Source organism: Hyla sarda, chromosome 6 (genome assembly GCF_029499605.1).
Source record: "Hyla sarda isolate aHylSar1 chromosome 6, aHylSar1.hap1, whole genome shotgun sequence".
Taxonomy (NCBI): domain Eukaryota; kingdom Metazoa; phylum Chordata; class Amphibia; order Anura; family Hylidae; genus Hyla; species Hyla sarda.
The window spans coordinates 32,769,651-32,795,770 of NC_079194.1; the positions used below are offsets into that span (position 1 = coordinate 32,769,651).

The 26,120-nt window shown below is 43.8% G+C and overlaps 1 protein-coding gene and 1 long non-coding RNA gene across 6 annotated transcripts in view; one reads left to right on the forward strand and one right to left on the reverse strand.

Annotated features, from left to right (window-relative positions):
* The window catches only part of CRB1 (crumbs cell polarity complex component 1), a 211,066-nt gene that overhangs the window by 112,597 nt on the left and 72,349 nt on the right, over window positions 1-26,120 (forward strand). For 2 of the 5 annotated variants that reach the window (XM_056523445.1, XM_056523448.1), the window contains exon 1: window positions 3,532-4,000. In XM_056523445.1, coding sequence (XP_056379420.1) covers window positions 3,931-4,000 — 70 coding nt within the window. In that variant the 5' untranslated portion in view covers window positions 3,532-3,930. Of the gene's footprint in view, window positions 1-3,530; window positions 4,001-26,120 lie in introns of those variants that run through there. The other 3 variants (XM_056523447.1, XM_056523446.1, XM_056523451.1) reach the window with 3 other exon arrangements.
* On the reverse strand, window positions 3,905-26,082 carry LOC130275456 (uncharacterized). Its single transcript, XR_008844786.1, has 3 exons — window positions 26,014-26,082; window positions 14,698-14,763; window positions 3,905-4,026 (listed from the first exon to the last, which is right to left on the reverse strand). It is a non-coding gene; the product is annotated as an uncharacterized LOC130275456 (long non-coding RNA).

Genomic DNA, 26,120 nt, shown 5'->3' on the forward strand with positions numbered 1-26,120 from the left:
TGCAAAACAGCTGGAGCTCAGTGAGGTTGGATGGAGAGCGTTTGTGAACAGCTGGAGCTCAGTGTGGTTGGATGGAGAGCGTTTGTGAACAGCTGGAGCTCAGTGAGGTTGGATGGAGAGCGTTTGTGAACAGCTGGAGCTCAGTGTGGTTGGATGGAGAGCGTTTGTGAACAGCTGGAGCTCAGTGAGGTTGGATGGAGAGCGTTTGTGAACAGCTGGAGCTCAATGAGGTTGGATGGAGAGCGTTTGTGAACAGCTGGAGCTCAGTGAGGTTGGATGGAGAGCGTTTGTGAACAGCAATTTTCTGTTCTTTCCACAGATTCTCGATTGGATTCAGGTCTGGACTTTGACTTGGCCATTCTAACACCTGGATATGTTTATTTGGGAACCATTCCATTGTAGATTTTGCTTTATGTTTTGGATCATTGTCTTGTTGGAAGACAAATCTCCGTCCCAGTCTCAGAGGTCTTTTGCAGACTCCATCAGGTTTTCTTCCAGAATGGTCCTGTATTTGGCTCCATCCATCTTCCCATCAATTTTAACCATCTTCCCTGTCCCTGCTGAAGAAAAGCCCAAACCATGATGCTGCCACCACCATGTTTGACAGTGGGGATGGGGTGTTCAGGGGGATGAGCTGTGTTGCTTTTACGCCAAACATAACGTTTTGCATTGTTGCCAAAAAGTTCGATTTTGGTTTCATCTGTCCAGAGCACCTTCCTCCACGTTTGGTGTGTCTCCCAGGTGGCTTGTGGCAAACATTAAACAACACTTTTTATGGATATCTTTAAGAAATGGCTTCCTCCTTGCCACTCTTCCATAAAGGCCAGATTTGTGCAATATACGACTGATTGTTGTCCTATGGACAGAGTCTCCCACCTCAGCTGTAGATCTCTGCAGTTCATCCAGAGTGGTCATGGGCCTCTTTGCTGCATCTCTGATCAGTCTTCTCCTTGTATGAGCTGAAAGTTTAGAGGGACGGCCAGGTCTTCGTAGATTTTCAGTGGTCTGATACTCCTTCCATTTCAATAGTATCGCTTGCACAGTGCTCCTTGGGATGTTTAAAGCTTGGGAAATCTTTCTGCACCAAATCCGGCTTTAAACTTCTCCACAACAGTATCTCGGACCTTCCTGGTGTGTTCCTTGTTCTTCATGATGCTCTCTGCGCTTTAAACGGACCTCTGCGACTATCACAGTGCAGGTGCATTTATACAGAGACTTGATTACACACAGGTAACAGTATACTATTGCTTTTGGTGCTTTTAGCTGAAAAAGTATGGCATAGACTACTGGTCCCCTACACCCCCCCCCCCCCCCCTTGCTTTGAGCCCTGTGTATTAACCATAGGCACTGACAGTATTCATAGGTACAGGCCTAGGTCAGGACAGGCCGCAAACAAGAACAATATACAGGCCGTGACCAAAGGAAACAGTAATAAGACACCTGCACAGACTTCGGGAACCAAATGGACCTACTGCTCAGTGATGTGGTGTCCTAAAATAGTGTTGCTCATGAATATTCGCAATGCGAATTTTATTCGCGAATATCGCATATTCGCGAATATAGCACTATATATTCGTAATTACGAATATTAGTTTTTTGTTTTTTTTCACAGTACACATCACAGTGATCACCCCTCTCTGCTTCCAGCTTATGTGGTGTAAAGAAGGCTCTAATACTTCTGTGCGAGACCGGTATGCGAATTTTCGCATATGCGAAAATTGCATATGCTAATTTTCACATATGCGAATTGTCGCATACGCGAATTTTCGCATATGCGAAAAGAAAACGAGAATATTACAAAAATGCGAATTTAGCGAATATATGACGAATATTTGTCCATATATTCGCGAATATTCGCTAATTCGAATATGGCCTATGCCGCTCAACACTATCCTAAAAGGGGTTATCCAGGTATGTAAAACTTGATGGGGCATAAGTGTCTGATCAGGGGTGTTCAGACTGCTGGGTTTCCCCCTGATCTCCAGAATGGGGCATAAGCCGGAGATAGAGCCGTCACCCTGTTCTGTATCCCCTGTGTGGATAGGGGGTAGACGTTTTTGGGCTGGATAACGCCTTTAATCTTGCTTGGAATCAATACTTAATAATGGGTTTTTCCAAGTGGAATCTGCCAAAAATCTTCATTCTTTCAGCAAAATCTGGATCTGCATTGGAAGCTCCACTACAGAACTTCCCACATTTCCTACATGGGAACGGGGTAGCAGAATCCCATTGAAAACAATGGGAGGCTGCTGCAAGCAGATTTCTCTCAGAATTTCCTAGAGTATACGTTAAACAGAAATGCAACATAAACCTTACCGGCACAAATACAAAATAAAAACTGAAGTAAACACCGACCAGCTATAAAATCAAAAGAAAACAAGACTCTGTCCACGTGCTACGTCTGTACAATCGAATGCAATTTCATTTTCAAATAGTTTTATTAAAGTTTTCTCAAAAACAACATACAGCAGTGTTTTCCAAACCAGGGTGCCTACAGCTGTTGCAAAACTACAACTCCCAGCATGCCCTGACAGCCAATGGCAAATCCTCAACTCACAAAGAGTCATCCTCCAGCACACAGAAGAGGAAAAAAAATCTCTAAGGCAATGTTTCCCATCCAGGGTGCCTCCAGCTGTTGCAAAACTACAGCTCCCAGCATGCCCAGACATTTTTGTTAGTTTTGCAACAGCTGGTGGCACCCTGGATGGGAAACACTGACACACAGAATGGAGTATATATGCAATTACATGTCAATAAATACAGTAAATACAATTACATGTCATTTTGGGTTTCCTAACAAGTGTGCCTCCAGCTGTTGGAAAACTGGAACTCCCAGCATGGAACCTCCAGCTGTTACAAAACTACAACTCTCCGCATGCCCGGACAGCCAATGGCAAATCCTCAACTTACAAAGAGTCATCCTCCAGCACACAGAAGAAGAAAAAAAAAACTCTAGGGCAGTGTTTCCCAAACAGTGTGCCTCCAGCTGTTGCAAAACTACAGCTCCCAGCATGCTTGGACATGCCGGAAGTTGTAGTTTTGCAACAGTTGGAGGCCTCCCTGGTTGGGAAACACTGACATACAGAATGGAGTGTATATATATGCAATTACAATTACATGTCAATAAATACAGTAAATACAATTACATTTCATTTTGCGTTTCCTAACCAGTTTGCCTCCAGCTGTTGCAAAACTTCAACTCACATCATGCCCGGACAGCCGAAGGCTGTCCGGGCATGCTGTGAGTTGTAGTTTTGCAACAGCTGAACACACCCTGGTTGGGAAACACTGACTTACAATATGCAGTATATATGCAATTACAATGAAATGTCAATAAATACAATAAACACACTTATATGTGATTTTGTGATTACTAACCAGTGCGCCTCCAGCTGTTGCAAAACTACAACTCCCAGCATGCTGGAAGTTGTAGTTTTGCAACAGCTGGGGTCACCCTGGTTGGAAAACACTGATATACAGTATGCGTTATATATGTAGTATATACAATTCCATGTCATTTTTTTTTTTTCTTCGTATACAATGTACATGTTGCAGCTTGGAAGTATCCCTACATTTCTTCTGCATAAACACTAATGTATAGTAATCAGGTCTTGACTACGGATTAGACTCCAGATGGAGAAAAAGGGACTTCGAAGCAGGTAATCCAGCAATATATTAGTTAACCATAATCTGGGCAGGCTGAACCCTTCCCTCCCCTCCGTCCCCTCCATTCATCTGCGCCAGGTTTTCCCCATCACCCATGCCACTTGTTCAGCATCTTCGCTCTTCTGTCTCCCAGAGCAGACTTTGCCTGTGCCGTTGTGTACAGGATAAAGAACCGATGCTCTGTGCATATGGAGGCGGTATGGTCCTGAGCATCCTGCCTCTGAATGGAGTGATGTGGACGGAACCGTAGAGCAGAGTCGGACGATGGAACAGCCACGGGTATCATGGACTCACGTTCTCTATCTAGTCGTCCTCATGTATCTCCAAGTCACACGTGAGTTACATCCATTCCTTATTAAGCTGTGACAGCAATAAAAAAAAAAAAATCCGTAATCGTTATATATACATATATATATATATATATATATATATATATATATATATATATATATAGATACAGATTTGTGGCATATTATATTATTGAGTATTATATGCGGACCATCAGAAGTTCTTATAGACTTTACTCCGACCCACTACGTTCTTTCTCGTGATCTTATAGCTCGGAATAATAATATAGTAAATCCTTTATTTGTATACATCATCAGAATTGAATGCCCATTTGCATTCAGCCATTATTTATATATTCAGAAATAAACATTTATTATTAGTAGTATATTTACAATATATATATATAAATATATATACAGTACAGACCAAAAGTTTGGACACACCTTCTCATTCAGAGTTTTCTTTATTTTCGTGACTATGAAAATTTTAGATTCACACTGAAGGCATCAAAACTATGAATTAACACATGTGAAATTATAGACATAACAAAAAAAGTGTGAAACAACTGAAAATATGTCATATTCTAGGTTCTAGACACCTTTTGCTTTGATTACTGCTTTGCACACTCATTCTCTTGATGAGCTTCAAGAGGTAGTCACCTGAAATGGTCTTCCAACAGTCTTGAAGGAGTTCCCAGAGATGCTTAGCACTTCACTCTGCGGTCCAGCTCACCCCAAACCATCTCGACTGGGTTCAGGTCCGGTGACTGTGGAGGCCAGGTCATCTGGCGCAGCACCCCATCACTCTCCTTCTTGGTGTGTTTGGGGTCATTGTCCTGTTGAAAAATAAATGATGGTCCAACTAAATGTAAACCGGATGGAATAGCAGCTGCAACAAGATGCTATGGTAGCCATGCTGGTTCAGTATGCCTTCAATTTTGAATAAATCCCCAACAGTGTCACCAGCAAAGCACCCCCACACCATCACACCTCCTCCTCCACACCAGCACACCTGTGAAGTGAAAACCATTTCAGGTGACTACCTCTTGAATCTCAACAAGAGAATGCCATGAGTGTGCAAAGCAGTAACCAAAGCAAAAGGTGGCTACGTTGAAGAACCTAGAATATGATATATTTTCAGTTGTTTCACACTTTTTTGTTATGTCTATAATTCCACATGTGTTAATTCATAGTTTTAATACCTTCATGAAAATAAAGAACTCTGAATGCGAAGGTGTGTCCAAACTTTTGGTCTGTACTGTGTATGTGTATATATATATATATATATATATATATATATATATATATATATTTATAGCTCAGTATAATAATATGTAAATAATGTATTTGTATTCATCATCAGAATTGAATGACCAGTTGCATTCAGCTATTATTCCTATACAGTACTTATATTAATGGGGTACTCCGGTGGAAAACTATTTTTTTTTTAAATCAACTGGTGCCAGAAAATTATACAGATTTGTATATTACTTCTATAAAAAAAATCTTAATCCTTCCAGTACTTATCAGCTGCTGTATACTACAGAGGAAGTTCAGTCGTTCTTTCCAGTCTGACCACAGTGCTCTCTGCTGACACCTCTGTCCATGTCAGGAACTGTCCAGAGCAGGAGCAAATCCCCATAGCAAACCTACCCTGCTCTAGACAGTCCCTGACATGGACAAATGCACAGCAGTGTATTGCACAGTCCCTTGACCCTTCAAAAAAAAAAAAAAAAAAGTTTTCCCTCTCAACATATAATATATGGGGAATCAAAATACAATATAAGGCCCGACAAAATATGCCTTCCCCAGGTTAAATAGACCCTCCAGCACCACAATCAATACCTGTAGGTCACACAGAAAACACCGCGTTACGCTTGATCACAGGATCACGGTGTCCATAAGGGGCTGGTTTGTTATATCTATAGGGGTCCGCAGCTTATCTCCTAATGCCCGTCATCTGAGGATGCCTCGTGCTCATGCCGCAAACTTCCGTCTCCCAGTATGGCCTCACTGAGCCACGTCACCGCGCACCCCGTAGCGCTCCTGGAGTATGCGATGACGTGGCCCACATAGACGCGTTACCATGTAGCCACCAGCATATGCGCAAAGTGGGCTCGGCCTCCAGCTCCTGGCACTAGGAGAACACTGTAAGAGGGCTAATGCTATCTGTAGAAATATAATGTACGCCAATCACATGGACATCAAAACACAAAAATATTATGGATGTTAACTGGGATATGTACATTCATAACCTGCGAAATAATATAATGTATATTACTGTTAAAAAGTCAGTGCATGTGCAAACATTTATATGAGAATGTAATTATCTATAATATCAAATAATCAAATAATCAGCCAAATTTCATATTTAAATAAATACAATGATTTCAATGAACAAATATCTGGGAAAATATATATGAAAAAATATATGAAAAATAACAAATTAGAATAACTACATAGTTCATACTACTCATTTCATGTCAGTGAAAAAAGTGTAAACTGTATATAGATTTATAAAATTACTAAATGTGCAATTCATAAGAAGTAAATAATTACTGTGGGTGAATAATACATAGTGATAGTGATAACTCCATAAATAAACTAAAAAAGTGTATAGTTCAAAAAAATATAGTGAAATTAATGAATATACAATATATGTACATATTAATTTCACTATATTTTTATGAACTATACACTTTTTAAGTTTATTTATGGACTTATCACTATCAAAAGTATTATACACCCACAGTAATTATTTACTTCTTATGAATTGCACATTTAGTCATTTTATTACTCTACATACCGTATTTATCGGGGTATACCACGCACCGGCCTATAACACGCACCCTCATTTTACCAAGGATATTTGGGTAAAAAAAAGTTTTTGCTGCCCACTTCTCTCCCCCTGCCTTTCCTGGGGTCTAGAGCCCTGCTGCTGCCGCTTCTCTCCCGCTGGCTATCTGCGTCGCTGCCCGTTCTCTCCCCCTGACTATCGCTGCCGCTGCCCGTTTTCTCCCCCTGGCTGTCGGTGCCGCTGCCCGTTCTCTCCCCCTGACTATCGGTGCCGGCGCCCCATTGCCGGCGCCGATAGCCAGGGGGAGAGAAGCGGCGCCGGCAATGGGGCAGCGGTGCCGATAGCCAGGGGGAGAGAAGGGGCAGCGGCACCCATTGCCGGCGCCGCTGCCCCGTTGCCTCCCCCATCCCCGGTTGTATAATTACCTGTTGCCGGGGTCGGGTCCGCGCTGCTTCAGGCCTCCAGTGTGCGTCCCCTGCATTGTTGCTATGCACTGCACGCCGCGGCGCAATGACGAGTGACAGCGCATAGCAACGACGCAGGGGACGCACACCGGAGGCCTGAAGCAGCGCGGACCCGACCCCGGCAACAGGTAATTATACAACCGGGGATGGGGGAGGCAACGGGGCAGAGGCACCGGCAATGGGTGCCTCTGCCCCTTCTCTCCCCCTGGCTATCGATGCCGCTGCCCGTTCTCTCCCCCTGTCTGTCGGCGCCGCTGCCCCATTGCCGGCGCCGCTTCTCTCCCCCTGGCTATCGGCGCCGGCAATGGGGCAGCGATAGCCAGGGGGAGAGAACGGGCAGCGGCATCGATAGCCAGGGGGAGAGAAGGGCCGGCAGCAGGGCTCTAGACCCCAGGACAAGCAGGGGCAGAGAAGCCGGCAGCGACGGCTGGTCTCTGCACCTGCAAAGCCACGGCTTATCGGCGTATAACACGCAGATAGACTTTAGGCTAAAAATTTTAGCCTAAAAAGTGTGTGTTGTACTCCGATAAATACGGTATACACTTTTTTCACTGACATGAATTGAGTAGTTATTCATATTTATAATTTTTTTCATTTATTTTTTCATATATATTTTCCCAGATATTTGTTCATTGAAATTATTATATTTATTTAAATATGAAATTTTGCTGATTATTTGAGAGCAGATATATTATAGATAATTACATTCTCGTATACATTTTTGCACATGCATTGACTTTTTAACAGTAATATATGTACATTATAGCTGGAGGCTGAGCCCGCTTTGCGCCTGCGCTGATGGCTCCATGGTAGCGCGTCTATGTGAGCGGCGTCATTGCATACTTCCGGAGCGCTACGGGGTGCGCGGTGACGTGGCTCATTGACACTGCGCTGGGAGCCGGAAGTTTGCAGCGTGAGTGCCCGAGGCGTCCTCAGATGACAGGCATTGGGAGATAAGCTGAAGACCCCTATAAATTTAACGAACCAGCCCCTTATAGACACCGTGACCCTATGATCAAGCATAACGCGAAACACGCGTTAAGGTGGCGTTTTCTGCGTGACCTACAGGTATTGATTGTGGTGCTGGAGGGTCTATTTACCTTGCACTTTAGCACTTTACTTGTCGGGAGTGATTTGTTGCAATGCATATTATGCTGCTCTGAACCTTCTTGCGGCTGCCTATACATTTTGCATGTGGCACTTTACCCTCCATACCCTTATATATGTCCCTGGAGAAAAGATTATTTTCTCTAGCCCGCAGACCCTATCACTATCCTGTGGGTACTATTTTCTTGCCATGTTCTTTGTGCTTTTTCTTGTGATTTTATTATTTTTTTTGTTCAGTGTGACTTTAATAAAGAATTTAATATTTGATATGTTTATGGGTAGCATTACCACGGTGGTGGACTTTTTCTAGGATTTGTATGTAGTACAGAACTAATCTTCTCCACTGCTAAAGGGCACCAAGCGACTTTTTCCCAGTGTACTGGTACCAGCTCCAATTGGAAGATCTATCCCATCTACAGTGGGGATCAAAAGTTTGGGCACCCCAGGTAAAAAATTGTATTAATGTGCATAAAAAAAGCCAAGATGGAAAAATCTCCAAAAGGCATCAAATTACAGATTAGACATTCTTATAATATGTCAACAAAAGTTAGATTTTATTTTCATCATTTACACTTTCAAAATAACAGAAAACGAAAAAATGGCATCTGCCAAAGTTTGGGCACCCTGCAGAGTTAATATCTTGTACTGCCCCCTTTGGCAAGTATCACAGCTTGTAAACGCTTTTTGTAGCCAGCGAAGAGTCTTTCAATTCTTGTTTTAGGTATCTTTGCCCATTCTTCCTTACAAAAGTCTTCCAGTTCTTTGAGATTTCTGGGCTGTCTGTCACGCACTGCTCTTTTAAGGTCTATCCATAGATTTTCAATTATGTTGAGGTCAGGAGATTGTGAAGGCCATGGCAAAACCTTCAGTTTACGCCTCTTGATGTAATCCTCTGTGGATTTCGAGGTGTGTTTAGGATCATTATCCATTTGTAGAAGCCATCCTCTCTTTAACTTCAGCTTTTTCACAGATGGCATCAAGTTAGCATCCAAAATTTGCTGACATTTTATTGAATCCATTATTCCTTCTACTCGTGAGATGTTCCCTGTGCCACATGCTGCAATACAACCCCAAAGCATGATTGATCACCCCCATGCTTAACAGTTGGACAGATGTTCTTTTCATTAAATTCTGTTCCCCTTCTTCTCCAAAGTACCTTAGCTCATTCTGGCCAAAAAGATCAATTTTAACCTCATTGGTCCACAGAACTTGTTTCCAAAATGCATCAGGCTTGTCTATATGTTCATTTGCAAAGTTCAAACACTGATTTTTGTGGTGAGGAAGTAGAAGAGGTTTTCTTCTGATGACTCTTTCATGAAGACCATATTTGTACAAGTATCTCTTTATAGTGGAATAGTGTACCACAACCCCAGTGTCTGCCAGATCTTTCTGGAGGGATTGTGCCCTCAAACGTGAGTTTTGAATTGTTTTCATCACAATCCTGCGAGCTGTTCTGTCTGATATTTTTCTTGGTCTTCTAGATCTTGCTTTAACTTCCACTGTTTCTGATGACTGCCATTTCTTAATTACATTCTGAACAGAGGATTTTGACATCTGAAAACGTTTTACTATCTTCTTATAGTCTTCTCCAGCTTTGTGAGGGTCAACTATTTTCAGTTTCAGATTTCTAGACAACTGCTTAGAAGAACCCATGGTGCTGATTGTTGGGGCAAGGTCAGATGAGTCTGGGCATTTAAAACCTTTGAGATTGACATCACCTGGTCTTCCCAGATGATGATTGAGAACAATCCATGACACTGGCAGGTCTCAGCTTTGCAAAGGGGGAGGTGCATGCTATAAATTCTTTTGCCCAAACTTTTGCAGATGCCATTTTTTTGTTTTCTGTTATTTTGAAAGTGTAAATGATGGAAATAAAATCTAACTTTTGTTGACATATTATAAGAATGTCTAATCTGTAATTTGATGCCTTTTGGAGATTTTTCTATCTTCCCTTGGCTTCTTTATGCACATTAATACACATTTTTACCTGGGGTGCCCAAACTTTTGATCCCCACTGTAGCCATCCATATACCTTAGGTAATGTCACAAAATGGTGTTCAAAAGTAGATACAGATTTTAAAGTGGACCTGTCAGCAGGAACATTGGGGTGTAAATAAGCCAATGACTAGATAAGGCTATTTATCAGGAATCCAGGCAAACATTTAGTATCTCCATAGTCCTTTTGCAGTGCTGAGATATAAGCCCTTTTGTTATTCTGCAAATAGAGCTTGAAGGAAAACGGTCATCCCATTCATCCACACTAAAACCCAATACACCAGGTTGCAAGCACTGACGTGACCAGCGACCATGAATATTCAAATCCAGCCGGCAGGCCCGTCTCCAGCGCGTAATTCAGCGCAGAAAGAATCCGATCTTCATAAGGACCGGGCGATGGACTGCAGTTATGTATATTAGTCAGAGACCCCGCATCGGTCTCCTGTTCACCCGCAATATAACTCAGTGTATTGGGTTTAGTGTGGGTGAACGGGATGACCACTTTGAAATGTGCCGTCTGATAGATGGCAATGCATTTCCGTATGGATTTCGCAGAAAGAATAGACATGTCTATTCTTTCTGCGTACTCCAGAATCGGGATTTCCGCAACAGAAACATCTGATTCCACCATGTGCACTGATTGAAAACAATGGGACTCTGCTGCTGCGGAATGTCCGTGCCGAATTCTTCTGCGGAATTCGCACAGAAATTCCACCAAGTGAACATAGCCTGACTACTGCAATTCCTGCCAGATAGCTGGCAGGAGGGCGCACCTTAGTGGTTAGTGGGCATGGCTTTGTTGGTGAAGAGCATGCTCAAAAATTTGTACCAAAATTGTGGTGGAACATTCTGAAGTAAAAATAAACTAACTTTTAGACTGTCTTATCTCTGTTTGCACAGACAGTATTATTAAATCTGGGCCAGGGGTTTTGAAGGCCCCAAACAACGTACCCCCTAAACCCAGGGTAGGTGATCAGTGTCTGATCCTGGGGGTCTAACCTCTGGGAACACCCTCCCCCCAATCTCTAGGAAGGAGACCCAACTTTCTGCGCTGAATAGAACAGTCCATTCAGTGTGGAGAATCGGCGTTAAGTTTTCTTGGTCGCAGAGGGTTCTTCGTGATCAGACTGTGGATAGGGGATACGTTTTTTTAAAGGGGTATTCTGCTTTAAACATCTTATCCCCTACCCAAAGGATAGGTGGGGGCCCTCGTGATCTCTGCTGTGGCCCCCTGTCATTCGGTGCATGCAGCGAACTCATGCCCGATGACTGGCAATGCCAGCCACCATGCCCCCTCCATTCACTTCTATGGGAGGAGGCGTGACAGCTATGTACTAGTCGTTAATGGAGGGGGCATGGCGTGACATCTCGAACAAGGAAGCTGCAAGTTTTGTGTTCCGGATGCCACCAATGACAGCCCGTAGATCGCGGGGGTCCCCCTTTGGATAGGGGATAAGATATTTAGAGTGGAGTACCCCTTTAAGACTGAAATTATTTAAGCGTTTCATCTGTATATATTGCAAAACCTTGGCAATTAATGGTAAACCGGGTGCAGCTTTTGTCCCCAGTTCTTGCCTGTGCAGCAGATAACACAACGTAACAGCAATGCATACAAGCAGCCATTTTTATTCACCTTGTAATAATTTTTAATCTTCATAATCCTACTCTGTCCAGTTGGGAGATCCTGACTTTTCTTCTGTCATTCGTCCGCCATTCCTGACCCGGATATATAATGCTTAGACCATCTGAAAAACTTTTCATTGTTGTGAACATCTTTATGTTTATAGGATTTGCCGTCTGGCTGCATTGTATGAAAAGAGACGAGAGCTTTATGGGATTACACCCTGGCAATCAAAGGGTTAAAATCGGGACAAAGGAAACTCTAAAAGGCCCCATATAATCTAGGTCACCGTCTGTCATTGTTACTTAAGCTACGATCATTCTATAACTTTGCTTTTGAACGTATATATTTACTAGGTATCGTAGTAAAATTCATTCATTTACTTTAAAATAATTTGACGGTGTTGTTGTATATTGCACCCAGTCGGTGCGCTGTATGTACTATGTATAGGACTGATTTAGACCGTATAGAGGAAGGAGCGGTAGCTGAGCATAATCCTTCAAGGATCTCGGTTGTAAATCCCTTTTTACTGCCGTTCCACTTTGTAGAGATTTGCCTGGTTGTTTTCCCTCATTAACGTTTTGCGCTGTAATACCGTATTTGTGATCCATGATCATACATGCCACGTATGCCACTCAAAGCAATGTGCTAATGAAGAGCAAGAAGAAAAAGTCCAGCTAGATGGGTCCCATAAAATGTTTTCCAAACAGCGTGACTTCAGCTGTTGCCAAACTACAACTCCCAGCATGCCCGGACAGCCTTTGGCTGTTCGGGCATGCTGGGAATTGTAGTTTGGCAACAGCTGGAGAAACGCTACTTGGAAGACACGGCTTTATAATGACATAAAACAGTATATACGTAGGAACTGGCACGTTTCGGTCATGTGGACCTTAGTCATAGATCTATGACTAAGGTCCACGTGACTGAAACCTGTCAGGCCCTACATAACCCCTAACCATGTGAATACTGCAGGGGCGTTCCTAGAGCATTTGGCACACGGGCTGGACCCTTTGTTTGCACCCCCCCCCCTTAATTACACCCCCCTCTCTCCCCCCCCTCCTTTAATTACACCCCCTCCTCCCTCTCCTTAATTACATCCCCTCCCCCCCCCCCCCCAGGGGAGGACTGATAACACTCGGGGCCCTCAGACCAAAAAAAAGGCAAGGGCCCCTGCTAGGCTCTGCAGCTCGTCATTCTTCTGCCACGCCCCTATTCCACCACACACAATAAACTAAAATTTATATATGTAAGAAACACTTTAACGTAGGTACATTTCCATGAACAATAATGCTGGTATACAAGGAGTTAATATATACCACCACACAATAACTGGATAATACCGCCATACTGTACTGAATAAAACCACTATACACAGACCACTATACTATAAAGGATCTGTATAAGTGATTATATACAGGACCATATGGCGGTAGATATAAGCTGTACACAGGATGTGTATACCATATAAGTGATTACAGTTACATTTTGGGACTCACAATTACGTCTTTTCTGATCAGCGGCGTCCTCTTTCCTTTTCTTCTCCCTCCGGATAAGACCGCCATGTAGATCTCTTAACATCTGCAGGAAAAACAAGTCAGACTCTGCATTTTTCCAGTGCTCTCCCCTCCTCTACATAATTTTACCATCTATAGGCCCACAAACTGTAATAATGCCCTCCTTGGTGTCCTGCACAGTAAAAGGGCATGTAGGTAGGTAGCCAGGTAAATAGGTAACTACGTAGGTAGATCAGGAAGCCAGATATGTAGGTAGGTAGGTAGTTAGGCAGCTATGTATGAAGGCCAGGTATGTACATAGTTAGGTAGCTGGGTATGTAGGTAAGCAGTTAGGCACCCAGGTATAAAGTTAGGTAGCCCCCCTTCCCTGTAGGTATAGACAGCAGGGTTAACCCCCCTTCCCCAAAGGTATAGGCAGCAGAATTAGCCCCCCACCCTTCCCCATAGGTATAGGCAGCAGAGTTAAACCCCCTTCCCAATAGGTATAGGAACAGAGTTAACCCTACTTTCTCCTTAGGTATAGGCAGCAGAGTCCCCCCCACCCCCTTTCCCCGTATGTATAGGCAGAGTCAAACCCCCCCCCTCTTCCCCATAGGTATATGCAGAGTAAACCCCCCCCTCTTCCCCATAGGTATATGCAGAGTAACCCCCCTCTTCCCCATAGGTATATGCAGAGTAACCCCCCCCCCCTCTTCCCCATAGGTATATGCAGAGTAACCCAACACCCCCCCCCAGGTATACGCAGAGTAACCCAACACCACCCCCCCCCAGGTATATGCAGAGTAACCCCCTCTACCCCATAGGTATATACAGAGTTGAGAAAAAAAAATAAAAAAATGATGCTCACCTGATATCCCACGCAGCGATCTCCTCAGCAGCAGGGGCCCGCGTCTTCTCCCCTCCACAGTACAGGCACCGGATAAGTGACGTCACCGGCGCCTGTGCTGCATGGGGGCGGAGGTCACGTCTCCTCTGTGTAAGCTGCAGATGCGGCTCACACAGAGGGGATGTCTTCTCCTGTGTGTGTATCGCGCATACCGGAGAGGGTGTCCCAGATCCTCAGTAGTGGTGGTGGCGGCGGCGGTGACGAGTGTCCCAGATCCTCAGTAGTGGTGGCGGCGGCGGGTCAGTCCGCCCCTGGCATCCCCCTTGTGAGTGGCACCCGGGGCGGGCCGCCCCCGCCTTGGTACGCCACTGGAACACTGTTTTATGTTATTGTGGTATCATGGGTGGTGTTGGGAAATACCTTATCCTTTTGTGACGCCAGGGCACCGTTAGCCTATACATGGTCCAAGGTTGGAGACAGCTTCTCCTGGGGCAGACATGGGGAGTAAAGGAACACACTGATGTCAGGTTACGGATAACTGTCTTTACTGTGCGGGTGCAGATGGTATTACACTGACAGTATGGTGAAGAGTGAGAGGATGCACCTTAACCCCCACCCCCTCCCCCCCCCCCCCACTACACTATATGGACAAGAATTTAGGGGTTCCTATTGGCAAGCAGTGTCACATGGGGTTTACAGTGCTCTCTGCTTAAAGGTACAGTAACACATAAATAACATATATAAGCATAACAACAACAACAAAATAATTATAAAAATATATTACTTCTTAGTAAAGTGCAAAACATAACCGCAGGTCTGTCCGAAGCCACAGGACAGCCTTTGGTGCTGGGACACCATATTATTATAAAGGATAACATTTTATGGTAGCCATCTAGTTAGAAATCTTTTTTCAAGTTCTTTGTGCTAGTCAGACCTTGCTCCAGGTCATCCATGCTGGATTTCGTTCCGATATCAAGGTTAGAGCTGTTTTTTTACATACTCGTGTGAATATGGTTTTGTATTGAGCAATTGTGAAACATGAATGAGAATTTAACATATGAAATAATGGACCATGTCCCAATTTTACTTTGTGGAGGGCCAGTACGGGATGGTGTTGCCCCGTACCTTTCCTGCCCTGTCAGGCAGTGTCCCAGGGCCCCCTGTAGTTGTTTCCCCATTTGTATATATAACATAGTAACATAGTTCATAAGGTTGAAAAAAGACCAGAGTCCATCAAGTTCAACCTATATCCCTAATGAGTCTCTACTAAGTTGATCCAGAGGAAAGCAAAAAAAAAAACTCACACTAGAGGTAAAAATTCCTTCCCGACTCCAAATATGGCATCAGAATAAATCCCTGGATCAACGTTCTGTCCCTATAAATCTAGTATGCATAACCAGCGATATTATTATTCTCCAAAAATGCATCCAGACCCCTTTTGAACTCTTTTACAGAGTTCACCATGACCACCTCCTCAGGCAGAGAATTCCACAGTCTCACTGCTCTTACAGTAAAGAACCCCCGTCTGTGCTGGTGTAGGAACCTTCATTCCTCTAAACGGAGCGGATGCCCCCTTGTTATAGATACAGTCCTGGGTATAAATAGATCATGGGAGAGATCTCTGTACGGCCCCCTGATATATTTATACATAGTTATTAGGTCGCCCCTAAGCCTTCTTTTTTCTAAACTAAATAACCCCAATTCTGATAATTTTTCTGGGTACTGTAGTATATATGTTGTATATCAAATAAAATGTACCAAGTGATTGTTACCCAGGAGGTACCAGTGACCAGCTGACCCCAAAGGGGACCTATGGGCTCCCTGCTAGTCCCCCACATATAAGCCCTGGGTGGAGCTTCTCTCTCTTCTTGTGCCTAGAGTGTGTATCCAGAGTAGTGGAGGCCTCAAAGTCAAGTCCTGCAGCCACAAGTCAAGTGCAAGTAAGATAAAGTCACCATCCTGTCAGTCAAGTCATCTGTCTACCCAGCGTGGCCTGCACTAAATTCTACAGTCCAACTACAAGTCCCAGCAAACCTGTGAGGTCCCTGTTGCACTGGTCACCTCAGTGGGCCCTGGCTGTACTGCATAGACTGTAACAACTGTCTACCCCAGTAAAGCTACCGTTGTCCGTAACTTGGTGGCGGTGTCTTCATTGCCCCCGTGCCTAGCCCAGGATCCAGCGGTATACCTTCGGGTGGTTAAGGATAAACCACGCCCTGGCCTCACAAACACAAGGGGTTAATGCCATCTGCCCCTAGGGTAATTACATCTGCCCTGCACCTCACACCGTGTTACCACATCTTCCTCTCTCTTTACAACCTCATTTCATGGGCTGGGACCCCACCGCGCGATCACCTGTACGGGGCTGCGGCCCCCCCCCCAGAAAGCCACGGCAGACACGCCACCTTCCTGCGGACTGCTGCGGCCAAGTACAGGAGATTGCGGGGGGATCCCAGCGGTTGGACTCTCCGCGGTCTATAACTTATCCCCTATTCTTCTGATAGAGGATAAGTTATATTCCACTACAGTATTCCTTTAAGTGGGCACAAGCCATTCTGCTGACCTTCAAAATCAGTGAGCTGCGGTGGCTGTGCACAAGGACGTCACTCGTCAGAACCTCCGAGCCTCCACCTGGGAACGAGGGTGGTCAAGAGGGGGGATGAAATGGCACATGGTAGGATCAAGGCGGGGCATAATGTGGAGTGATGAACAGAAAAATGAATTGCCATGGGGGGGGGGGGTGGAATGAAGTGCTATGGGGGAATCAATGGGGGAATAAAATGGCAAGAAGGGTGTCATAAATAGTTTAGAATGCTTTGATGTACAGTATTATGGTCATCTTTAATTTCCGCAGTTAGTTTCAACTGTTTGTCAGGAATTCCAGAAATTAAGAAGTAGGAATTAAGAAGGAGAAATAATTCAGAGAAATTATAGCAGAGGAAAGGGAAGTCAATAGGGGGCATTTATCTTTGTTCTTGTGCATTTTTTGTGCGTATTGAGTGGTTTTCCAGCTTAGAAGGCCATGTGGTTTAGGTTTGTTTTTGCAGTTTGTAGTCATTTTTATGTATTTTTTGCACTTGGAGTGTGTGTGGCTTAGTGTAAGGGGATAGATTAGTTGCATTTATTATCTGTGTAAAAATTATTTTTACACAAAAAAGTATACTCTACTCCTCATGTGGGGAGAGTTCATTAATGTGTGTCCTTTCCTCTAGGCGTATCCTATCACAAATCAACGCAATTTATTATGCTAGAAACCCCACCAGAAGAAAACTAAAATATTGTGAAAATTTTCATTTGTGGATATAAATTGTGTGCACAATGAAGACACCACAGAGAAATGCAAATAGTGGTGCCAAAGGACCTGGACAATACACAAGGCACACGGTTTTATCCATGGAGGCTGAACTATCTATGCTCAGCCTCCTTTTAAAAAGAAACTGACAGGCTTTTCACCTGCACTAAACCCAATATGCTGGGCTATAGAACGGGTGAACAGAAGCACAAATAAGTACCACTTACTGAAATTGGTGCAGCCGTTTTGAAGACAAGGCCGCTGTTGCTATATTGCTGAATCTCTTTAGTGCGCAATGGAGGGAGGGAGCCGCCTTGCCGAGCTTCCCTGCCTCGGTTTTCTATGCTGTGCTATGCCCGTCTGTCTTATGCATAGTAATTTTTCTTCACTCTTATGTTACTAGGATAATATGTTACTCTGTTAAATGGGCACTGTCATGAAGTAAAAAAATTGATATGTTGTAGTACTTAAGTACTACGACATATCTCTAATATACTTTAATTAAAATAAGTGATTTTAAACAGGTTTAAAATCACTTTTAAATTCGGCCACTAGAGGTCGCCCTCCTAGTGGCCGAATGCATTCGGCAGTGAAGTCACCACTGAATTTCGACTCATTTAAGCCTGGCAATGAGTCGAAATTCAGGCACTGCGGTGCTTGCTCCCGCCTGTCAATCAAACAGGCGAGAGCGAGCACGCTGATAGCTGGGGCTGCGCGCATTGGCCAGCTCCACTGGCCTCGCGCGTGGCCCCGCCCACCCCCGTTACCCTGTCCGGAGGCAGCGCGCGCACTCATTGCTGCGCTGATCCTCCGGATGGGTAAATCTGCACTAGAGGAATGGGGTGGGGGAAGCGGGGTTCGGGGGAGCACCGCCGCTCAGCACTAGAGGCATGGTGGGTGGGAGCGGGGTTCGGGAAAGCACCACCGCTGCTCAGCAGGAGCGCTCAGCACTAGAGGCATGGTGGGGGGGAGCAGGGTTTGGGAGAGCACTGCCGCTGCTCAGCAGGAGCGCTCAGTACTAGAGGCATGGTGGGGGGAAGCGGGGTTCAGGAGAGCGCCGCTTCTGCTCCGGGAGCGGAGTAGCACTGCTGCACTAACAAAGTTATTGTTTTCACTACAGGGTGCCTCCAGCTGTTTCACCACTACAACTCCCAGAATGCCCTGACAGCCAGTAGATGTCAGGGCAAGCTGGGAGTTGTAGTGGTGAAACAGCTGGAGGCACCCTATATAGTGAACTAAGGGCGGAAGTGTCGGCCCCAGGAGGCATCAGTGCCATTTTGATATAGTAAAAAAAAATGTAAAGGCAGGGAGGGGGTTAGGGATAGATGGGCAATAGGCAGGGACAGAAAGAAAAAAAAATGGATGGTGGGAGCTACCCTTTAAAGATTCTGTTACATTGAAAAATTGATTGAAGGACATCCATACCTCGTCCTATCTAAGGTGGTTCAGGAGGAGTTACTGAGGATTTCTAAAAGACTTTAGGTTGAAGTTGTGTGTGTGCCCCATAGTACTTCTAGTGGGCTTCAGGGCTAAGTCATGGATTACTTCAAGACCTGCATCTAGTAGCAGGCATGGCTTAAAGAGTACCTCTTATGATCTTGTAAAATTTTATAATCCTCCCAGTTCACTGCCCCCATCATGATAATCCACCCCCTGCCTATATTTTTATAATTTTATAGTTTTCTACCATGATATTGCTCTGTATTTTCTGCTCAGTCTCAGATTCACAGACTGGGAAGGGGCGTTCCCCAGCAAGTATGATGTCATCTGAAGCCCTACAGGGGAGAACTTCCTCCCTCACTCTGCTATACACAGATCAGATCAGTTCAGTGTGAAATGAGCTATGATTGGCTAAGGCTGCACACACACCCTCAGCACTCCAGACTACATTTCCTGATTTTGGACTTCTGCCAGGCCAGCAGGAGTCCAAAGTCTGTGCAAGAGATGGGGGGGAAATGTGCTCTGGACAAGTAGGGAGACACCTAGTGGCATCGTTTTTAAACACAAATAAAGCATACAAAACTTCATTTTTTTTAAACAAAGTACATTAGAAAGATGTTTTACTTACCATAAGGAGTGCAATAGCAACCATTTGTTTTAATGACAGTTCTCATTTAACTACTATGACTGTTTTTATGCTAAACATAACCACTGGGAGCAAACCATGATGATACCTCAGTAAAGTTATCCAGAACATTCAAGATCCCACAGATATTCTGCCATGTAAGCAGAATCTCCTCAATGTGGTTATTACAGATCACCTTAAGAGACTGTACCTCCATCCATTGAGGAAATATATAAAAAATATGTAAAAAATATATTTAAAAAACTAAAAAAAAAAAATAGACACGCTGCATAATATAATATAAGAGGTGAAAATACTCACCAGGTATATATAGGCAATCACGAGTGTCACTATATCAACCAAACATAACACTGAAAGCCAAGTTTTTTGCACATCCGACCACTGTCACTTTAAAGAGTAGCTCCCACCATCCTTTTTATTTATTTTTCTCTCCCTGCCTATTGCCCATCTTTCCCATCATCATGCCCTGAAAGCCAATAAATGTCTGAATGGTGAAAAAAGTATCTGAGTTACAGCCGGGCAACCCGCTCCCCTGAACCCCGCAACCTGCTCCCCCAAACCCGCTCCCCGCTCTCCCAAACCCCGCAACCCGCTCCCCACTGCACTCCCCATCCCAAAAAAGACATACCCGTGGAGTGCAGGACATCAGTGGCGGCGCGTGTATGGAGGGAGGCGGGGCCGGCGTGCGAGCCAATGCACTCTGCAATCCTCTGTGTTGTCACAGATCCTCTGTGTTGTCACAGATCCTCTGTGTTGTCCGAGATTGTTTTTTCATGCCATATTATACTTTATGGTAGTGGTAAAATTTTGTCGATACTTGCATCATTTCTTGGTGAAAAATTCCAAAATTTGACGAAAAAATTGAACTTTGAAGCTCTCTGCTTATAAGAAAAATGAATATTCCAAATAAATATATATTGATTCACATATATAATGGGGGATATTTATCAAAGGATTTAGACTGGTATTTCCTGTCTAAATTTGTCGCACAGAAAGTGGCAGTCTAAATATGTGCGCCTTTTGCTTTAGAGGATTTTTAGAACATGATGTATTTTAGTCTATTTTAGACAAAAAAAATGCATTGGTGCTGAATTTAACAAAAGCGACTTTTCAGCAACAAGTCGCATCGGCTGAAAGTACGCCAAAATGTCAGACCATGCTGGAGCAGGTTTAAATATAGTCTAAAGCATAGATCCCGAAGTATGTGCGCAGAATTTATCAAGAGCCATGCGCCTTTTGATAAATTAGTAAAGTAAAATATAGCAGCAATTTTACAAATTTTCTCAAAATTTTCAAATTCGAAATTTTTCAGGGACCAGTTCAGTTTTGAAGTGGATTTGAAGGGCCTCCTTATAAATACTCCATAAATGACCCCATTTTAAAAACCAGTTTTTGAATTTTTACAAGGGGTAAAAGGAGAAAAATCTTCCTAAAATGTGTAACCCAATTTCTACTGAGTAAGGAAATACCTCATATGTGTATGTCAAGTGCTCTGTGTGTGCACTAGAGTGCTTAGAAGGGAAGGAGCGACAGTGGGATTTTGGAGAGTGAGTTTTTCTGAAATGGTTTTTGGGGGGCATGTCACATTTAAGAAGCCCCTATGGTGCCAGAACAGCAAAAAAAAAAAAAAAAAAAACACATGGCATACTATTTTGGAAACTACACCCCTAAAGGAACGTAACAAGGGGCACAGGGAGCCTTAAGACCTCACAGGTGTTTGACAACTTTTTGTTAAATTTGGATGTGTAAATGAAAAAAATATATATCTTTTCACTAAAATGCTGGTGTTATCCTACATTTTTCATTTTCACAAGGGAAAATAGGAAAAAAGCCCCCCAAAATTTGTAACCCCATTTCTTCTGAGTAAGAACATACCCCATGTGTGGACGTCAAGTGCTCTGCTTGTGCACTACAATGCTCAGAAGGGAAGGAGCACCATGGGGCTTTTGGAAAGAGAATTTGTTTGGAATGGAAGTCAGGGGCCATGTGCGTTTACAAAGCCCCCCGTGGTGCCAGAACAGTGAACCCCCCCCCCCCCACATGTGACCCCATTTTGGAAACTACAACCCTCACAGAATTTAATAAGGGGTGCAGTGAGTATTTACACCCCACTGGCGTTTGACAGATCTTTGGAACAGTGGGCTGTGCAAATGAAAAATTAAATTTTTCATTTTCACAGACCACTGTTCCAAAAATCTGTCAGACACCTGTGGGGCGTAAATGCTCACTGTACCCCTTAGTACATTACATGAGGGGTGTAGTTTCCAAAATGGGGTCACATGTGGGGGGGGTCCATTGTTCTGGCACTATGGGGGCTTTGTAAACACACGTGGCCTTCAATTCCGGACAGTATTTGAAGGGTCACATGTGGGTATTTATTTTTTTCGCGTTTATATCAGAACCGCTGTAAAATCAGCCACCCCTGGGCAAATCACCAATTTAGGCCTCAAGTGTACATAGTGTGCTCTCACTCCTGAGCGTTGTTGTGCGTCCGCAGAGCATTTTACGCCCACATATGTGGTATTTCCGTACTCAGGAGAAATTGCATTGCAAATTTTGGGGGTCTTTTTTTCCTTTTACTGCTTGTAAAAAAAAGTATGGGGCAACACCAGCATGTTAGTGTCAATTTTTGTATTTTTTTACACTAACAGGCTGGTGTAGTCCCCAACTTTTCCTTTTAATAAGGGGTAAAAGGAGAAAAAGCCCCCCAAAATTTGTTATGCAATTTCTCCCGAGTACGGAGATACCCCATATGTGGCCCCAAACTGTTTCCTTGAAAAACAACAGGGCTCCGAAGTGAGAGAGCGCCATGCACATTTGAGGACTAAATTAGGGATTGCATAGGGGTGGACATAGGTGTATTCTATGCCAGTGATTCCCAAACAGGGTGCCTCCAGCTGTTGCTAAACTCCCAGCATGCCTGGACAGTCAGTGGCTGTCCAGAAATGCTGGGAGTTGTTTTTTTGCAACAGCTGGAGGCTCTGTTTTGAAAACACTACGGTACAATACGTTTTTCATTTTTATTAGGGGGGACAGTGTAAGGGGTGTATATGTTGTGTTTTACCCTTTATTATGTGTTAGTGTAGTGTAGGGAAGAGTTTTTAGGGTACATTCACACTGGGGGGTTTACAGTGAGTTTCCCGCTAGGTATTTGCGTTGCTGCTACAAATTTGCCGCAGCTCATACTTCAAGCAGGAGCCTCAATGTAAACCTGATTGTGTGCATGTACCCTGTACATTCACATGGGGGGCAAACCTCCAGCTGTTTCAAAACTACAACTCCTAGCATGTACTGACAGACATGTTGGAGTGCATGCTGGGAGTTGTACTTTTGCAACTGTTGGAGGCACACTTGTTGGAATACCTTCTGTTAGGTTCTGTTACCTAACTCTTTTTCCAACCTATTTTCCAACCAGGGTGCCTCCAGCTGTTGCAAAACTACAACTCCCAGCATGTACTGATCGCCGAAGGGCATGCTGGGAGATGTAGTTATGCAACAGCTGGAGGGCTACAGTTTAGAGACCACTGCAGATTGATCTCCAAACTGTGGCACTCCAGATGTTGCAGAACTACAAATCCCAGCATGCCCAGACAGCAAACTGCTGTGTGGGCATGCTAGGAGTTGTAGTTTTGCAAGATCTAGAGGGCCACAGTTTAGAGACCACTGCACAGTGATCTCCAAACCGTAGCCCTCCATCTGTTGCAAAACTGCAAATCCCAGCATGCCCACACAGTAAACAGATGTCTGGGCATGCTGGGAGTTGTAGTTGTGCAACATCTGGAGGGCTACAGTTTAGAGACCACTGTATAGTGGTCTCAAAATGCAGCTCTCCAGATGTTGCTAGGCAACTCACCCACTTCCTTAGGGTCCTGGGAGCCATCCTCTTCTGCCGCCGGCCGACACGCCTCCTCCATGTAACTCTATGGGAGAGGTGGGGAGGCAGCGTTCTTGCCTCCCTGCCTCTTCTATAGAACTGTAAGGGGACGGGGAGGGAGAACTCCTTTGGAAAACTTTTTTTATTTTTTCAAATCAACTGATGCCAGAAAGTTAAACAGATTTATAAATTATTTCTATTAAAAATCTTAATCCTTCCAGTACTTATCAGCTGCTGTATACTACAGAGGAAATTCTTTTCTTTTCAATTTCCTTTCTGTCTGTCCACAGAGCTCTCTGCTGACACCTCTGTCTGTTTTAGGAACTGTCCAAAGCAGGAGAATATCCCCATAGCAAACCTCTCCTGCTCCGGACCGAGGTGGCAGCAGAGAGCACTCTGGTCAGACTGAAAAGAAATTCAAAAAGAAAAGAACGTCCTGTCGAGCAGATGATAAGTACTGGAAGAATTAAGATTTTTAAATAGAAGTCCTTTACAAATCTGTTTAACTTTCTGGCACCAGTTGATAAAAAAAAATAAAAAAATTCCACCAGAGTACCCCTTTAAGGACAGGATACAAGGACAAGATTTGAGGACAAGAGCCTCACTGTTGCTTTACCTCTCCCACAAGGTTTATGTAGGAAGACCGGCCAACGCTGGGTATTCAGCTAGTGCTATATATTTGAGGTAGACCTGGAGGGGGAAAAGTGGATGGTGACCATATCCCCCGATTGAGTGGAGTAAGTTACTCTAAATACTTATGCTACCAATATTGATACTCCACTATCCTTTGAGCACTGGAAACACTTTTATCATCCCTTTTTGTCTAGTTGACTGATCTCAGACATACTGCATAGTGTATGTCCCAGGGAGAGATCATCACCGCCATCATTACTGCCCCCCTATCACCGTGCCGACCTGGAGGAGTCTGAGAAGACCGATGGAGCCACTTCTGCCATTGTGACAAAAGAGACGGTGATCCTTCTGTACAGTCCCCTGCCATCGTCATCATACCTGCTGGTTCCATTTTTCACCTCAAACTTAACCCCTGGGTCACTGCATAAGGATACAAATTGTCTATTTCCATATAAGATGCATTTAGCATTGTTTTCTGTTTGTTTTAGTTACGTTTATTGTCAGTATGATATTCTTTGTTCGCCGCTGATTTCGGAAGCCGAACGTTTGCTTCATTTATGCTTAATGCTCCAGACTAATGACTTTATTTCCTATAATTACGACCAATTTGTTCTGCTTCTTATCTTCCGCTCGAGTAACTCGATTTTCTGCTACGTCGGTTCAGATTCCGATTTCTCGTCTTTAAATGTTTGGTGGCACCTGCTGAGTGGGGCGGATTCACGGGATGCCTAAAAAACACACAAAAAAAATCCCTGCACTCTCTTTCCATGTCGTGGCACAAGGTGTAGCCTTAAAACATAGCGCCGATTTTACTTTGTTACAGACTCAATTCGGGGAGATTTATCAAAACCTGTGTAGAGGAAGAGTGGTGCAGTTGCCCATAGCAACCAATCAGATTGCTTCTTTGATTTTTCATAGGCCTCTTTAAAAATGAAAGAAGCAATCTGATTGGTTGCTTTGGGCAACTGCGCCACTCTTCGTCTACACAGGTTTTGATAAACTATGGCTAATTTTGACCGTTCTATTTTACAAGTGCCAATTTATTTTCCCATTTTTTTACCCTTCAGGGGCCGACGCATTCAGACGGCTACCGTGTTGTCCCTCTTGCATCTCCTGCACGTGTCATGAATCCCTTTTAATCTATGGGCTCCGAAGCTTTTTGGTGAAAGAGACGCAGGATTGGTACCCAAAGATAAAAACCGGCTGATGTTCTTCTTCTTTTGTGCCTTTAGTTACCATGGTGACGTTTTTTTGCTGGGTATCAACAGGTTCCCATGGCAACTAATTGCGTATGTTAGTCGCTAACGCCGTTATAGCCCTAATGCTGGAAATCAAAGGAAGATTTATTTTTGCATTTTTTGGATGTTTTTAGTTACACAAAACTATTGACATAATGACATTATCTATTTTTGTGTCTCGTGAGTAAAAAACAAACATATTTACTCCTAGAAAAAGTGCAGTGGTTGTAGCAAGCACAAGAAAAGAACATTTTACGTTTTATTATAAAGGGTCTCTGAAATGTTTGTGTCATAATAAACAGTATTACTATAGTAAATGTTCATAGTATAATAGGAACTTCTTACAGAAAACATCCAGAAACATTACAACTTGTTTTTAGATCTTATCGCAGGTTTCCCAACCAGTGTGTCTCCAGCTGTTGCAAAACTACAACTCCCAGCATGCCCCGGCATGCTGGGAGTTATTGTTTTGCAACAGCTGGAGACGCACTGGTTTAAAAACACTGCCCTATTGTTTTTTCACTTAAAGGGGTATTTCAGGATTTTTTTCTTCTTCTTCAGCCTTTGAGCCCATGATGCCAAGGTATAATACTGTGTAATTAGCTTTTATTACCTCTGTGCGCGGCTTTGTCACGTTTTCATGCACAGGACCCGCACCCGGAAGTGCTTTAGTGCAATTTCTTCTACTTTACTGTTTTCTCTGATCTTTCCCAGCATTCC